The sequence below is a fragment of the Lygodium microphyllum genome, chromosome 12 (genome assembly GCF_053477565.2).
Source record: "Lygodium microphyllum isolate KBCC chromosome 12, Lygodium_microphyllum_v1.1.10, whole genome shotgun sequence".
NCBI classification, from domain to species: Eukaryota; Viridiplantae; Streptophyta; class Polypodiopsida; order Schizaeales; family Lygodiaceae; genus Lygodium; species Lygodium microphyllum.
In genome coordinates, this window is record NC_141146.1 from 12,249,804 (window position 1) to 12,267,821 (window position 18,018).

General features: G+C 43.3%; 1 protein-coding gene across 7 annotated transcripts in view; it reads right to left on the bottom strand.

The window, feature by feature from the left end:
* LOC148027458 (cilia- and flagella-associated protein 44-like) overlaps nucleotides 1–18,018 on the bottom strand; it is a 223,066-nt gene that overhangs the window by 194,277 nt on the left and 10,771 nt on the right. For 5 of the 7 annotated variants that reach the window (XM_087689154.1, XM_087689153.1, XM_087689156.1 and 2 more), the window contains exons 4-5: nucleotides 10,081–10,152; nucleotides 9,878–9,973 (exon numbers count right to left, since the gene is read on the bottom strand). In XM_087689154.1, the coding sequence (XP_087545280.1) occupies nucleotides 9,878–9,973; nucleotides 10,081–10,152 (168 nt within the window). Of the gene's footprint in view, nucleotides 1–9,877; nucleotides 9,974–10,080; nucleotides 10,158–18,018 lie in introns of all 7 variants that reach the window. The other 2 variants (XM_087689158.1, XM_087689155.1) reach the window with 2 other exon arrangements.

Sequence of the window (18,018 nt, forward strand, 5' to 3'; positions counted from 1 at the left end):
TAGGCAACCACCGTCTCCTGTTTACAACTGGACCAAACAATGGGAGCCATATCTAGGGAGAACATGTAACCACCATGGAAACCTTAGGTGTCAAGCTCTCTTGTCCTATTAGAGTCAATTTACCCCTACAAAAGCAAGCATTTATCATAGTGTAAACCAAATGAATGAGTACACTTTAACATATCTCAACACATGCAAACAAGCAATCCAATGTGACATCTTAGGTGCACTGAGATACTAAGTAATGAAACTAAATAAGCGAGTCTGGCCTAGTAAACCAAAGAAGCTTTCCTACCATAGAACAATAGATATACTCATAAAAAGAATCACCATGAGCATCCTTGGAAAGCTTCACTATAGGATCAAGAAGAGTGGCTATGGGCCAGTGGCTATGGGCTAGCTTTAATGAATGCAAAATTGATCCACTCACTAAAGGGCATAATTTTGCTGAGATACAAAGATCCCATCCCCATATCTAACAACCTCCATACCAAAAATAAGAGAGATGACCGAGGTCAATCATTTCAAATATCAAGCAAAGTTTGGCCTTTATATCTACTATTGTGATAGAATTTGAGCCCATCAGCAAAAGATTAACATATAACAAGATATAGCTAACACCCTCTGAAGTGGTTTTAATCTATAAGTTTGGGTCATAAGGGATAGAATGGTAACTGTGAGATCTAAGAACTCATCCATTCAATGACATCAGGAATGCGGTGCTTGCTTCATCCCATAAAAAGCATTCCGCAAACGAAAGAACTTATCTTGGTGATAGTCTCAAAGAGAGAATCAAGAAGGCTACTCCACATAGAACTCCTCCTTTGAATAACCATTAAGGAAGGCATTTTCAACATCCATCTACTAGATAGGCCAACCATGACACATGGTCAATGCAATCAAAAGATGGAATGATGTCAACCATGTAGCTAACACATAGGTTTCTTCATAACCAATGCCATGCTTCTATCAAAACCCTCGTACCATAAGGTGAGCCTTGTACTTATCCAAAGTTCCATCGATTTTCATTTCAGTGTGAAATATCCACTTAGTGCCAATGACCTTCTTGTGGCTTGGACAATCCACCAAAGCCCAAGCTCCATTCCGTTCAATGCTCTCAAGCTCCTTATCCATGGCCTGTCATAATTAGGAATGCTACATAGCTTCCTGCCAATTATTCAACTCGGAATGCGCTATATAATCTTGCATAAAGACAACTATAAATGATGCAATAGATGTGAGCCTAGAAGTCTTTTGTGTCCCTCCAATATGAAATCTAGTAGAAGAATCTCCAAATCCCACATGGCATAGTTGCTAGGAAACGTCAAAAACATCCAAACATTTTTGAAATGTAGAAAATGGCTGAATTGAAATTTTGATTTGTGAAGATTATAGTTGGTCAATTTTTGCATGTGGAATCAAATTGTCCTTCTTGCCTAGTCAAAGCTGGCTTATAGAGAGATGGATTCAAAAATTGAACACGTTTAATAGCAATTTTTATGATTCATGTGACATGTCACATAGTCCATGGATTCAGTTTGCAATCCTATAGAGGCACGGATTGTTATTGATTGATTGTAATTTTTATGTTTAAGTAGTTTTTAATCTATGGCATTATGCTTCTTTTATATTTATGAAATCTACATGATGAATCGTGAAATATGGTATGTTGTGTATGTAAATTGTTAGTCTATTGATTGTACGGTTAGATTTTGTAAACAATGTTGAATCAAGTACAATGTGTGTTTTGTTGTGGCCCATGGGACTTAAAAGTACATTTATATGTATACAAAATTAAAATAATTTCATCTCGAATGAAACCCGTTTCTTACATTTTAGGAAACTCGTATGAAACCTTGAAAATGTGTTTCATATCTCTTGTTTCTGAAACTCCTAGCAACTTTGGCGCATGGTCTATTGATATCAGCAAGGTAATGGGTCCTTAGGAGGGAGCTTCGAAGTCGAAGACTCTACATATGACTTAGGAGAGCAAAGTAGACCATGCTCAAATGGCACAATCTCAAGTAATGTAGGCTGAGGGATAGGCTCAAGGGCCAATGCCATGAAGACATGCAAATCCCTCCCGTCAAAGACAACATCTCTTCTCATAATGATATAGTTTGTTTTAGAAATAAACAACCAGTAAGCTTTCGCTTCAGAAGAATAGCCTACACAAATCAAGAGCTCTGCTTGGGCACGAGCTTTCCTATTTTATTAGAAGTATGCATGTACATACAACACCCAAAGACTCTTAAGGTGAGAAATGAGAGGTCAAGTGCCAAAGAAAGCCTTGAAAGGGATCTTATGAGAGACCACTACAATTGAGCACATCAATTGAGGATGTACACCAAAGTGCTAACAGCCTTAGTCCATAGGCACTTTGAGAGCTCTATTATGAACAGCAAAGAGTATGGCATATTCATCACAGTTCAGTTCCTACACTCCATGACTCCATTCTAGGAGGAGGAGTTGGTAGAGGTAAGTTGGCACTAAATGTCTACTCATGTAAAAACTCAAAAAACTAGTGGGAGACAAACTCACCACTACTATCACTCTTCATTGTCCCTATATGGACACTCATCTGATTTCTCACAAGGTGCACCCATGTGGAGAAATATACAAAGGTATTAGATTTATTTGAATAGTCATCCACTAGTAGAGAGAAGTAGAACATGCCATTAATGATTGCTTTGGATGCTGACCCCCTAAGGTTAATGTGAATCAATTGGCCTCTTAGCTCTATGTGTGGTCTACTAAGGATATGGTGTGCGATGCCGTTTTCCCAAACTCACAAGATTTACATACAGCCTTGGACAAGTTTAGACATGGAAGGCCCATCTAATGATGTGACAACTCATAAGGAGATTCATACCCAAGGGTGTCTAAAGTGAAAATCCTAAAGATGCTCTTCATGCATAGGGTTCCTAGCTGCTACCAAGGCATGAATTCAAAGCCCTCAAAGATCCGCTAGGAGAGAAATTGTGTCACTAGATAGAAGCCATTAGCTTGTATATCACCACGTGCAATCACTAAACCATTCTTGGTATCACGTATCTAGACTATGGTTTCTAAAAAGAATGCTCTCCCCAAACAAGGTTCACCCCAAGTGCATGGTAAATATCATCCAACAAAGCAAAACCAAGGCATTTGTTAGTATCAAGCTTTATGCGACCAATGCTCTAAACATTGGTTGAGGATTTGTTTCTACATCGGACATTCTCAGCCGTAGGGGCTTGGGAGATGAAAATATCATCAAGTGCAATCATATGATGTATAGCTCCACTATCCACGATCCAAGTGGCTGAATGGCCACAAGGTTGTGTAGAATGGGCCTCTACAGTTGCCTCATTAGTGGGCAACTCCGAATGTTGACCACGCTTGGTTGTGCCTTAACCTTTGAGTGACACTCATCATCAAAATGTTTGGCCTTTTGATAGTGTTGGTAATATCTATTTTTCTTTGATGCATTTTGTCATCCCAATTTAAGTGGTTACTAAGTGTTCCCTTGTGACTCACTAGGTATATAAGTTTAATTTTGATTCTTCTTGCCCTTCCTTTCTTCCTCTTCTAAGAAGTAGAAACAAGGCCCCCTCTATGGGGTGTGAGAGAGACAATTTTATGAAAATGGTCAAACAGCCAAGTGTAATATGATAGCTGACACTTAAACTCATAAAATGTGGGCATGGTAGGTTGTGAGATCACTTAATGGACAAGATTAAAATATTTCAATGACAATCTATTTATGGAAAAAGTGACCCAATCGTCAAGGGACTTAGGAATCCCTATAGTGGCAAACTCAACAAGTAAGCACCAATATTCCACTAACTTGACCTTAAGGTCATCCCGATCTGTGATTTGGAGCTCTTGGAGCTCATGGTCGAGATTGATACAACGGGATCTATCCTGAGCTGAATATTGGTCAGCCAATTGTTCCTGTCAGAAGTGGTGCAGCAATGAAAGCATAAACAACATGCTGAAATAAACTGCTCAAACACAAGACAAGAAAAATAAACACAAATACAGATGAGAACTCATATGTATGCCCGGGAAATGGAATCCATATCGAACATGCGACAGCAACATACAACAGTGAGTCACTGGCTGTGTGGGCACCCCGGCTCCTCTCTCCCTAGAAGAATCCACAAATGATGGCTGAAGTACTGAAGAGGAGGAGGAGCCCCAACAATATATAGGCATAAAATGGGGGGAGCATTAAATGCAGTCGACCAACATTTAATGCTGGTTGGCCAGCATTAAATGCTCCCTAGCCCTAAAAAGGGCACCAGAAAAATGCCAGAAAAAATATTGCCACAGCCCTTGCAACACAGACTCACCCTGAGCTGACTAATCTGCTAACACCCTCTCTCAAATCAGGGGTGAGCTGATACAATACAATAGTACAATGATGGGGAATCAGAAACTATACAACATAGAACCACCAAAAGAACCATGGATATCCAAGCAGTGAGTGGCCAGCCCACCACCAAGATGCCTCGGAGAGTATCTGACGTCGATGTCGATCATAACAGCACCACTGAAAATAAAAAAGAATCATAGTAGCTCTTTGTGTTATGTCACCTATGTCATGCAGGACATACAAGACCAGTCTGCCAAACATGCCTCTGAACATGTGACCATGAAATCCCCACCTTCGGCCAAACCCACCAAAGTGTCCCGTCATGTGAGCTCCAGACGAAAGCCTCCTGCTCTTTGTCAAGTAACCAGCCCATCATGAACCTGGATGTCAATCCTAGCTCCAGGATTTGTATCTGTCATACTTCGGTCGATGCGTCAGGGATGTCCCTCTCTGGATCCTGTGCATCTGTATAGACATATAGATGAGGCACGGCTACCCCATCTCACCACCCTCTCACACTCCCTCTCTGGCACTGGAGAGTCATGAGGGATATCCGCATCACCACCACTAGAAAGCAGCTGAGGAAGGGGCCACTAAGCCCTTCCCACGATCCAAAGAAGAGGATCCCTTCCGCGCTTTGGGCTTCGCCTTGGCTCAAGGATCGAGATCAGAATCTGAGGCAGATGACTCGTCGGAGGAGTCCGCATCCCGCTTTGTCTTCTGCTCCTTTTTCTTTCGAGAAGCTGCTAACTCTTTGCAGTCTTCCTTAAATGACATTTCTTACCACAGTGGTAACACTGGGCCTTCGACTTCTTCATCTTTGAACCCCTCTCTGAAGCTGCAAGAGCCTCACCTGAACCTCCATAATGTGACGGAAGCCTCCCCTGTAGTAGCAAAGTAGCCTCATGCTCAAGTAGCATGGAGGACATGTGAAGAAAACTGACATGAGTCGTAGATGTCTACGCCCGTAAAGCATTCGCCACTCCATCAAACTCCGGAGAAAGCTTGTAGAGTATCGTACCAACAAGATGTGTCTCTGATAGGGCAGACTGCATAGTACGAAGCTGGTCCTGGAGTTGGGTAACACGAAGTAGGAAGAATTGAATCATATCTTTGGATTCAAACTTCAGTTGCTAGAGCTGACCATATAGAGTAACAGCCCTCATGGTGAAAGGAGCCTCGTACATCAACTGTAACTTCGACCATACGTCTGAAGCTATCGTACAAGAGGTGACCGCCGGTAGGACTTCTTTGGAAATACATTGAAGTAGTGCTGAATAAGCACGGGCATCATCTGAATCCCATGTAAGCACTGCCTCCTCATGGTTGTCTTCATCAAAATCAGATGGAATTGGAAAAGGTTGTCGAGGACATGCCACAGCTCCGTTAACCACGTACCATAACCGCTTTTGAATAAACCAAGCCTTCATCACTGCACTCCACATGTAATAATCAAGTCCATGGAGCTTGTCATTAGTGGATGTGCATGGAGGAGCCATCTGGAGAGGATTCAGAAAAGAAGTAGAGAAAAGAAGGGATTGGGAGAGGAAACACAGCCAAACCACGAGCACAGACTGCAAAAAGCAAGAGTTCACATACAGTATAACCCAAAATCTGACCAAAATAAGCCAAAATCTGCTGGACAAAGTCAAAAAATCAGGCAAAAACTGTCAAAAACAGCAAAAACGGCCCGATGATGGAAGCGCCCAGCCAAGAGGAGATGTAGAAATACCAAAACGCAGGCTGAAATGAAGGCGCAGGCGATACGGATGCTGACTGCAGCAAATAACACAGGCAAAACTGGTCACCTGATTGGAGCAGCAGCCACCTGATCAGCAAGAGGGAAAACAGTCCTGAAATCAGCAATAAAACATAGTTGAAACACAAAACTTGAAAACTGATACCATGTCAGAAGTGGTGCAGCAATGGAAGCATAAACAACATGCTGAAATAAACTGCTAAAACACAAGACAAGAAAAAATAAACACAAATACAGATGAGAACTCAAATGTATGCCCGGGAAAGGGAATCCATATCGAACACGAGACAGCAGCATACAACAGTGAGTCACTGGCTGTGTGGGCACCCTGGCACCGACTCCTCTCTCCCTAGAAGAATCCACAAATGATGGCTGAAGTACTGAAGAGGAGGAGGAGCCCCAACAATATATAGGCATAAAATGGGGGAGCATTAAATGCAGTCGGCCAGCATTAAATGCTCCCTAGCCCTAAAAAGGGCACCAGTAAATGCCAAAAAAAATACTGCCACAGCCCCTACAGCACACTCACCCTAAGCTGACTAATCTGCTAACAATTCCGACTACTCAAATACAAGGTCAAAGTGTTATAATTGTGCATGGAATTCTACAAGGACTTGCATTATCAAGTATTGCAAAACCATTTCTAGCTTTCCAAGAGTGGACAACCTCTTGTGGATCAAAGTGAGGTCTAGTGTGGATTTCAACCTTTACACTAAGTCCCACAAGTTCTGAAAGTCAAGAACATGCCTCATCAAATTGAGCCATGTAGTGTAATTAGACTTGTTAAAATGAATCTTACCAGTGAAAGCATTCTTTGGAGATGTAGATGAGGAGTAAAAACTGTGAGTGTCTAATAAGAGCAGTAAGATGTATAGGATGGAAAGGCAAGAATAGGGTTTGGAATACCATAAGGTGCCACAGGAGGAGGCATTGGAACCCGAAACCCTTGCCCAACTGTAGGCTATGGCACTGGAACATAGCTAAGAGGTCCACTAGGTAATGTCATGTATGCAGACTTTGGAGCCAACTAGTCAAGACTCAGGGGCAAATATGCTTGAGTAGGTAACCAATGTGAGAAATCTCCAAAAGTGCTTGGTGGGGAGGGCGATGCCCCACCACCACTCGAAATGAAGGTGCAACAGAAGGAAAGAGTAGGATAGCTAGGATTTGACATTGTGGTGTAGATGGTAGTGAACTATATGGAATCGATTGATTTTGTGAATTAGATGAAAATGAAGAAGAGCTTAAAGAAGATGAATGTATGAAATCCACTATGCAATGTGAATACAAAACCTCAAACCTCCGTGTCTTCGAATGGACTAGGGCAGAGATGAATTAGAGAACATGACATACTCTAAATGGATCCCAAATCACAACAGGCAGCCTCTGTGCAGTGTTCAGCTGCTGTAAATGGCAGTAGACATCAGTGCAAGCTTCATTGTCCCAAAAACACATGGCTAAGATTGATGAAGACCGATCTGGAGAAGTATGCAGCAGCAAGGAAGTAATCGACAGATCCCAGAGGCAGTTGATGATCAGGACCGTAGCTGCAACCTGAAAACACAGCCTGTTGGAGGCTGGGCAACAGCTGATATGATGACCTCAGCAATGTATGGACCAGCCTAAACATAGACTTTACAGCAATCACCTGATGTGCAGCAACTCTAAACAGGTGATCAGCAGCAACCGCAGCAGAGGAGGGAGGCTGAACAAGGCACCTAGCTGGTGGACAGCACCATGAACTGAGGTATCCACCTAGTGAGGGTTGTAGATAGCAGTGAACAGGGCACTAACAGTAGGAGGAGTCTGCAAAATAGGGTAGAACTAAGTGGCTCAGCGGCCTCCTATTTATAGATGTGGATTCTCCCTAAGTTATGGGTGTTTGCTTGTGGGACACAAAAAGTTTGGTAATTTTTGGAGGCTGTTTTAAAGAGCTAATTAAGGTCTAACTGGTAAGTCACCTTGTTTAATCGGTAATTGACCTTTTTAAGTGTAATAATCCTAGGTGCAACAATCAGGTCTAGGTTGATATATCACTTCTGATTGTTATGTGCCCACTGCCACTACAGTGATCCTTTTGTCTGCTATGGCCCTCATAGCCTGACAAGTAAATATCCCCCGTAAGTCTTCCAACTGTGAAATGTAAGATCACAATCTCCCGATGGCTAACACTAAAAGCAGCACATCCCCTCTTGAGAAAAGACCAAACTCAGGTGAGACAGCAAATCTGTCCTCCACTGGTCAGGAACTCCCTCTCGGATAGATCTTTTATTCTACTTCAAAATGTGTTGGTAGAATTTGGTAGGTAGCTTTAGGACATTGGTTCCAGTCTACTCCAACTCAGATGGTGTCCACCAAAGCACACACATTGTAAGTGCAATAGCATACGGTGCTAGAAGCATCTAGTACAAGGACTGAAGATGCATGAGGCAGTTTGGCCTGATGGAGATTGCTTTAGACTTCAGTCCTTGAATTCTTGGTTCACTATTCAGTCCTTGAATTCTTGGTTCACTATTTAATAGCAATACTTGGAAGCATGGCAAAAATACAAATAAGAGCATGTTTCAGGTTGGCTTAAAAAAGGCTTCTTTTGGGCTGTTGATATATCCTCCCCCCTTTTCCCTCTTTTTTTAAATTAAATTGAACACTTGTCTCACATCTACCTCTTGTTCTAAAGATCTTCTCATCATCCAACTAGATACATAAAAGTTCTGATATGCCTTGTCAATGGGCCCATCATATTTTGGAAAGCATTGAACAGAAGCAATGTACCAAACTGCAAGGGATCAAGGTGTGAGTCCATATTTTCATCCTCATCGAGCAAGATCATTTTATGCCTAGGAGCACTACTGCTAATGGTTTTACTAAAGATACACCAGTAGAAACTTCACGATACTAACTGCATGGTTAATTTGCAACCAGACTGTTTTTTCGTGCTAGTAGTGAGAGCATATGCAGACAAACAAAGTCTTCATTTGCAATCTGGAGAAATTTTTAGTGATTATGATTATTATGTGATGCTTTAGGGTAACTCAGTCACATAGATATTTTTCTGATGCCTTTCAAGTCTAGGAGACGAGGTCAGGAATATGTTATAGATCATTAAACAACCACAAGATACAGGAGTGTGCGCCCATCCCCCAGTCTCATGAAAGCCTAATCTATTCTAGTACATTCTCATGCAGGAGCCCTCCCACACTCTCATGAAAGCCTAATCTATTCTAGTACATTCCCATGCACGAGCGCTGTAACAGCAGATGAAAAGGCTTCCCCATGGTGAAAGCAATTCATAATATCATGAATTGTGCACCTCTTCAAGAGGGACATGTCTGCAGATGTTCATCATGTCAAAAAAACAAATCTTTCTGACAGGGTTTCCTTTTGGCAGGGGAAGAGATAATATAGACATTAAGAGACATTAAGAAAAGATAACACGTGTCCAACATCCCACATGTCCTGAAGGGATAAACGGGTGTGAGGCCAGAAGTCGACCCTTTTGGCACAGATATATCCATCATATGGTAGACCCACATGAAGAATGTGGAAGAGTGACATGATCATCATCCATACACATCAACAACCTGACAAACTGGACCACCAGTATTTCAAGAGGAACAACTCATAATCCTTACTGACAACCTGACTTTTCACAGATAATAAACTGCTCATGTATCTAGAAAACTTCAGACAATATGCTTAATCCAGTTGAGTTGAAAAGTTACACCTCCACCTCAAATAGCATCATGTGTGTATTCAAATACCTTAAATACATCCTGGGAGAATGCTTTAGACTGTAATACGATAGTTTCACTCATCCAGTCCCACACTGTCAACCAATAGTCTGGATGCCCACCAACCTGCAAAAAGTTTTGGGGACCAGAATCAGCAAGACATTTGGTTTACTGCAGTTCAAGGTTGTTTCCTGTCAAGCTTTAATCTTCAAGTAGTCAAAAGCTACACTCACTGTTGCAAGTTGAGATCCATCATAATTGAATGCTGCTGCTGTGTAAATTTTCTCAGTTCCCATCTTTAGTATCTGCCCTAGATACATTATTGTGAGGTTGGGAAGATGAATCATATAAACCTCTTGTTTCAAAACTCAAATGCACAAATTACATACATATACAGGGAAACAGATTCCAAGATATATTCCTATTCATAGTGCTTCCCAACATCTTGATCAGCATTGAGATCCCCCACAAGCACTATGTGCTCTCCCTTTCCTGTGCTCTTACTCAGTCAGTCTGTCTTAACAGGTCTGAATCACATTCATGGCCTTGCCTGCTCCTACACTTTCTATTTTCTTCACGCCATAAGTCCTATCCCTGATGGTTTTTGACCCTCACCCCTAGTGGAGCTATGATGTGCTAGCATTTTCCTCAACAAACTAGACAAATTTTAGGCAACAGAACAAGCCAAAACCTTGTAAGAAATTATTCTAGATCATAAATATGCAATTGGCCAAATTTCTAGACATTTAGAATGGTCCTCAATGGTTTATTTATGTCAAAAATAGCATTTTACTGATTTGTCTGACTTTGAAGTCATTTGTTAAGGTTGGCCGACTATGTGATTTATTTCAACAGTTTTGGCTATTTAAAGCCACGCTTGTCTCTCAATAGTCATTAGCAAGGACTTGAAGTTGGATAGCAAGTACGTGGAACAAGGCAAACAAGCAAGAGAGTATGTGGCTGATTAAGACTGGTTGTGGCTGCTCACAATTGATCATGACCAAGATTGCCCCGGATTGGGGAGGGATGCACCCTGTGGATACAAAGTGCACAGGTGTGCCGAATAGCACAAAGGGGCTGGTGAACACCATAGGTACATTGTTGGCCGCCAAACTTTGAACACACCTGTATTTTTTCTCTTATATAAATTTGAGAATAGTTTCATCCTTTTAAGTTCTCTCATCTTTTCTTAAGTTTGTACGTTCATAGGGCTTTTTTTGCACTTTGTGTTTTCCCTCATAGATTGTTCCCAAGGTGTTATTAATAGAATTTTCTTTTCTTTGAAAAAGCAAAGACCTAGTGCCTTACAACTGATATCAAAGCCAATTCACAACAGCTGGACAAAGAGTGAGTGGAGTCCAAAAAAATTTGCTTCTGCTGTATTGCAACAGCACAAGAATGTTTTTTCCAACCATGGACGCTTTGCAAGAAGAGCTCATCATGCAAGTGGAGGCAGAACATGCGTTAGTGAAGGAAAAATGCTTGGAGGTAGTATCCCTTCACCAAGAGCTTACTCTTCTGCAAAGCCAACTGAATTCTTCTCGAACAATGATCTCTCATCTTTGAGGGAGGGTCACCGACTTGGGGAGGCACATGGAGCAATGGTTGGATCACCTTGATCATTTTGTGATTCAAAATTTGGCAAAAAAAATCTTTAGTGTCACAGGTAATATCACAGCCTCCAGCTTGAGGGCAGCCAATAGCAAAAGGACACCTAGCATGCATGGAGGATCAGAGCAACGGCACTCACCTATCCTTCACATGTTTCACCCTCTTTGGAAGGGAGTGGTTCAGGCCACCAAGAGCATCCCTACTGCTCTGTATATCACCCTAACCTTGCAGGGGGCTTGGAATCTCTCATTCAGTACAAGCATCAGGAGGAGGCAGCCTACAAGGTCAGTGGTCCTTGGATCCCTTTTACCATGAAGATAAGCTAGGTTTTGGACTAAGAAAACACAAAATGTATGAATACGATTTAAACACTATAACTTGAACAGTAATGCAAAAACCCTAACCACAAAACACAAGAACACAAACACAAATAGAGGAAAAATAAGAACTCTAAAGTGAATGAATCAATGCTGTAAATGAAAGAAAGAGTGTGAATGCTCAAAGGCAGAGCAATGGATGTAGTCGGAGTGTGACATCCACTATAACCAACCTTCCTTCTCGGATAGGGTGGAAATAACCTGATTAAGCACTAATTCCAGCAAGATTAAATATCACTTAAAGTGTAAATGCAAATTTACCACAGATAGCTTGTTGGCCCCAAACTTGGTGCCCCTTGTGGTACTTTTGTAACTTGTATTGCAATTTGGATGGAATATACTAAGATTCCTTAAATCTCCTTCACTCTCCAATAGCCTTTTCTTGTCAACCAGCAAGCCTTCAAACAAATTTGCCCCTTGATTTGCTTAAGGAATTAGCCTTCGCCATGCTCCTTGAGTGACAAACTCAGCCCCAAATCAATGTTGGCTGAATAGCCTCTTGAATCTCCTGAAATTTCCCCAATTTCGATGGACTGAAATTTAAGTCCCTAGGCCTTCAAATCTAAGCACACTTCCCAAGATGGCTACCAAACCCTAGAGTTTACAGTAGGCATTCTCCAAAATCTCTCTTTTTTTTCACAAAAGGTAATTGTAAAAAGATATACAAGATTACAAGACTACAAGACTACGAAATGCAATGTGGTTCTAGGCCGTTATGCATAGACCAGATACAACAAATTCAATAGATTCATTCTCTCTCTCTCTCTCTCTCTCTCTCTCTCTCTCTCTAGGCCATCATCCGAGCAGATTTGGGCGTTGCACCCATGGTAGTTGAGGCATTATTCCAAGCAATTACTTTCCTCCAGAGGATATGGCAGCTCCCTAAAGGCCGATACCCTAGACTAGCCCTAGAGTCTTCAAGACAGCTTGCAGTAGAGGAAGATGGACAGTGTTGGTATGCACATATGAGCACATGGCTGAACTTACATGGCATGAGAACAGATAGACTGCCAACATTTGATTACAGCCTTGATTGCCCTACTTTGAGTCTCAGTCGTGCAAAGCTGAATAGTGTGATCAGAGCAGATATCGCTAAAGTGGAGACAGGAAGGACTTGGTCGAAGCCCCCTTTCCTATTAGGCACGAAAATGGCAATATACCAATGCCACTTCTTGCAACTCTCTCATGATAGTTTCATAGTGAGGCCGAGATACATGGATGCTCAACTTTCTCATGGACTCCGAGTTGCTATTGGTCAAATTCGCACCTCGTTGCATCAATTGTTGATTGAGACAAATCGATGGAGCCATATTGTAGCCAATGAGAGGATGTGCCAGTTTCATGGATGGGAGCCAGAAATGGAGGAGCACTACATTTGCAGATGTATTGTATACTATGATATTCGAGGCCGCTATCATTGCCTCTTTAAGGAGGGCTTCGGACCACTAAGGTAGGTGATGGACTATGAGGATCAAAGATGTTTGGATCTTTTCTTATTGGAGCTCCAATGGCGCAAAGCAGTATTGTTAAGGGATAGGAGGTGACCCCAGCCTCATCCACCCCCCCAAAGAGCAATCCCAAGAGATCCATGCGATTAAACTTACAAGAAACTGTGAGAATCTCCATTTGGAAATAATTAATAGCCAATCTATCCTCGATCGGGTGCCATTGTACCTTGCAAAGCGCCACTTTTCATGAACATACCAAGTGACTGTGAAGTATTGAAGCAAAAAAAGAACTAAACATCAACATTAAGGACATGCCACAAAGAACATTGAATCTTCGTATTACCCTGCCAAAGGCCACGATCTTTAAGAAAATAACAGGTGAGACTACTTCGTGGGTGGCAAGGCCTCCGCAAGGCCTTAATTCAGAGGCCCCCAAGATGCCAGGAGGAGATAGACCACCAGCCAGTGGTCTGGAACCCCCAAGTTAGAGATCGGGACGGGATACAGATTGGCGAGCGCCCCCACATCCAATGGGCGGGATGGGAGGCTGGCCCTACTCATACTATCAGGACCTGGCAGGAGGTGTACAAGATGGTGGATCAATAGGTGTTGCAGCGGGCATCAGGTTGTCAACGAGGAGCTGACCTGAGGAGAAGGGAGATTGACTCACCGATCCCTCAAGAGTGGCTTGACCCCCCGATCCGAGAGCCAGTGGAGCCTGGTGAGGTGTGGGCCGCTAGATTCTCACCGGTAGGTATCCCCCTACAGGTGACAAGTAGAGTGGGCGGCCCCCCCTACGGGATTTTCTTCACAGTGCAGGATGGGGGACGTTTGGTCCTCCTCGACAGAGGGCACCAGGATGAGGAGATCGTTATCCTTCCTTGGACAAGGATTCGTGTGGTTGGTCTCCAGGGGAAGACCTGGCGTCTGGACCCTTGTTGTTGGGTATTTTACTCACGCCTTACTTACGCCTACGCTCATATGGGAGTGTCGGTGATCAGTAGGACACTGGGGCACTTTTTACTCTCGGTAGGAGAGGTTTTTTCCCCCAGACTTATGGTCTTATTATCGTATGTACTTATGTGCTTATGTTACACACATTTAGGCACTTAGTGTGTGTCGGGTGTAAACACCCCCCTACAACCCTAAGGTTCAAGGGTTGTACTTTGTACTTTCAGATTACACTCATTCAGTCTATTCTCTTGGGTGTCGTGCTTCAACTCTGTCTCTCTCACTCTCACACTGTCTACTGAATCTGGCTGTATCTCGATCCTCTGCTCTCACATTTGGTATCAGAGCTGTCCTCAGTCAGCAGCAGCCAGGAGTCCCCGTCAGTCTTGCCCCCGAGTCGCCAGCTCCAGACCTGCCCAGTACTACCCTGCGCGCAGCTCACAATCAACACGCAACACTACCCTGTCCCAGCGCGCCACCAGCAGGCGCGTCGCGTCAGCTGCAGGTGCTGACGTTTGTCAGCGCAGGCTTCTCACTACAGTCGTCCACGTCAGCAGCTGCCCATCAGACCTTGCCCGTCAGCAGTCGCCCGTCAGCAGTCGTCCGTCAGCAGTCGCTCGTCAGCTCGCGAGCAGCTCCACCAGTCCGCCAGGGCCCCGTTTCGTGCAAGCGGAGTCAACGCCTGCTCGCCACAGTCCTACCTCGCCGTTTTTTACCACGCACAACTCGCGATCTGCCTGCCCGCGTCAAATTCGCACAGCCCGCCAATCTGCCTGCCGCCGTTGTAAAGCTCCACGTCAGCCAGTCCGCCCGCCCGTCAGACGACCTGCTGCACGTCACTACTCTGCCACACGCCCAGGTAAAATTTTCAAAATTTTTATTATTTCAGCCCATAATAAAATTCTGGAAGCGGCGGTTCACACGCGGTTGGCACAGATCTACTGGAGAAATAAATTTCATGCAAATTTCTTGACTGAATGGTCAGAAATTTTGGGACTTTTATGTATTTGAAGGACAGATGCATTTAAACTGCTGATACAATCACAGAACGACTGTTTTTTACAGAGATTTTGGCAAAAATTTTGGGGATTTATTCATAACAGTGTTGCATTGCACTGTTTGCACCTTGGGAAGCGTGCAGTAAAGGACAGTTTTCTGACAGAGTACGCCCGTGCACATCAATTGCAGAAACGTATTTGCTGCAATTTCTGGAAATTTGCAGATTTCCAGTTCGTACTGCTTTGACATTGCTCATTTTGTCTTTGGAAATTTGTCATCATGGCAAATCAGGGAGGTGATGTTTTTACGTATGTATCCAAGGAGGACAGACTGGACGGAAACAACTATTCCCTTTGGTCATTTATGATGAAAAATGTACTAGTGGCCAAGAATTTATGGGATTATGTCAGTGGAGAGGAAACTCGGCCGGGAGTTGTAGCTCCCGCTACTCCTCCTCCCCATGGCGCACGTGGACAACGGGGACCTCAGCCCGCTCCACCTCAGCCACTTCCTCCAAGAACTGCAGCTCAAAAAGCTTGGGATACCCGTGATGCACACGCCTTGTCGCTGATTGCTTTGGCAGTTCAGCGGTCCATCATACCTCATATCCGTTTGGCATCTTCTTCACGAGATGCATGGTTGACTTTGGAGCATATATTTGCAGGAAAAAATGAGACACGGATCTCTTTCTTGAAGAAAGAGTTGGAAACTCTGAAGATGCATGAAGGTGATTCTATGCAGGATCACTTAAACAAGATTCAGGACTTGAGGGAGCAGCTCATGAATGTAGATGAGTATTTTTCGGATGCACAGTTGATATCCACCACCTTGAATTCCCTACCTCCTTCGTACTTGTCTTTTCATACTGCATTGAACCTCACAATGAGGATTGCTGAGCACCCACTCACTTTTATTCAGCTGGTTAGCTTGCTTCTAGAGGAGGAGCAAACACGGAAAAATAGTGGTGTGGATGCTATAGTCTCTGAGCAGGCTTTTGTGGCACGACAGAAAGGCAAGAACAGCAAGGTGAAAAATGCTCCACAGAGTTCTGGCACTTCGGGCACATCGCAGAATCAGTCACAAGGGGGGACGCAAGCAAAGAAAGGAAAATGTCATTATTGTAAGAAGCCCGGCCACTATATCACTGAGTGCAGAAAGCGCATTGCCAAAGAGAAGAAAAAGGAGTCAGGAATGTCTGTTTCTACTACTCCTTCCACTGCTAGTGAGTCCGCGTCCTTTGTTGTGGACCGGGACTATTGTTTTTACACTTGCAGTTATGATATCTCTTGGGCCGATAGAGCACTTAGCTCTACAGAGGATGCTGACACTTGGTTCTTTGACAGTGGTGCTTCTAGACATATCACATCTCGCAGAGATTTGTTTGCTTCAGTTAGTGCACCTCCCGTTGGGAAATCGGTACAGTGTGCCAATAATGCATCATAACCTGTTCGTGGTATTGGGGAGATTCAGCTCACAGCCATTGATGGCTCTATTCTCCGCCTGCACGATGCTTTGTTTGTGCCTGGAATAAAGAAGAATTTGCTTTCTATTTCTTCTTTAGCACGTTGTGGTATGCAGGTCACTTTTGATGATGACCGTTGCATGGTTCAAGAAAAAGAATGCATGACATTGGTCTTGACAGGATATTTGTGTCATGGTTTATATGAGTTGGATGCTCTTTCAGTAGATCAATCAGCATACTTGACATCCACTCTTACTCCTGCTATGATACAGGCGGAGTTATGGCATGCTCGTTTAGGGCATGTAAACTTTGGCAGCTTGATGCTTTTACAGCGTACTCAGATGCTGGATGGCTTACCTCTCTTGGAGAGACCTCCTGAGCACTTATGCGAGGGATGCATTTTGGGGAAAATGCATCGTTTCTCATTTCCTCGTGATGTTGCTTTCAGGGCAACAACCAGATTGGAGTTGGTGCATTCAGATGTATGTGGGCCTATGCAGACCATGTCATTGGGTGGTTGTTATTATTTTGTGACATTTATTGATGACTTCACACGTTTTTGCTGGGTCTATTGTTTGAAAAAGAAGTCAGAAGTGTATGATGCATTTTTGGCTTTCAGTGCACTTGTTGAAAACCAATCTAGATGCCACATTAAGACTCTCCGTTCGGACCGAGGGGGGGAATACATGTCCTCTATGCTGAATTCTTTTTTGCAGCAGAAGGGCATAGTACATCAATATACTACAGCTTATACTCCACAGCAGAATGGGGTAGCACAGAGGAAAAATCGGTCACTCATGGAGATGGCCAGATGTATGCTGAAGGCAAAGAGCTTGCCTCATAGTTTTTGGATGGAAGCAGTCATGTGTGCTTGCCACATTTTGAACAGATGCCCTACCAAAGCCTTGAAGACCATCACACCATTTGAGGCTTGGAACAGCCGTAAACCTTCTGTTGGTCACTTTCGTACCTTTGGGAGTCTTGCCTATGCCCATATTCCACAGGTACTTAGAAGAAAATTGGACAACAAGGCTGTTAAGTGCATTTTTATGGGATATAGCAATGAGAGCAAAGGCTACAGACTCTATGATCCCGTTACTAAGAAGGTTTTTGTCAGCAGGGATGTTGTTTTTGATGAAAAATCAGAATTATCCTTGGCTGGTTTGGACACATATCAGGCTGCCTGTGATGTTTTTGAAGGGCTGCTGCCCATTACTTTTGGTGATTCAGCTGGAGGTTCACAAAATGAACCTAATGTTCAGCCAGCTGCTCCTATGGAAAGTGCAGAAATTCAGCCATTGGCTGATCGAAATACTGAGCATA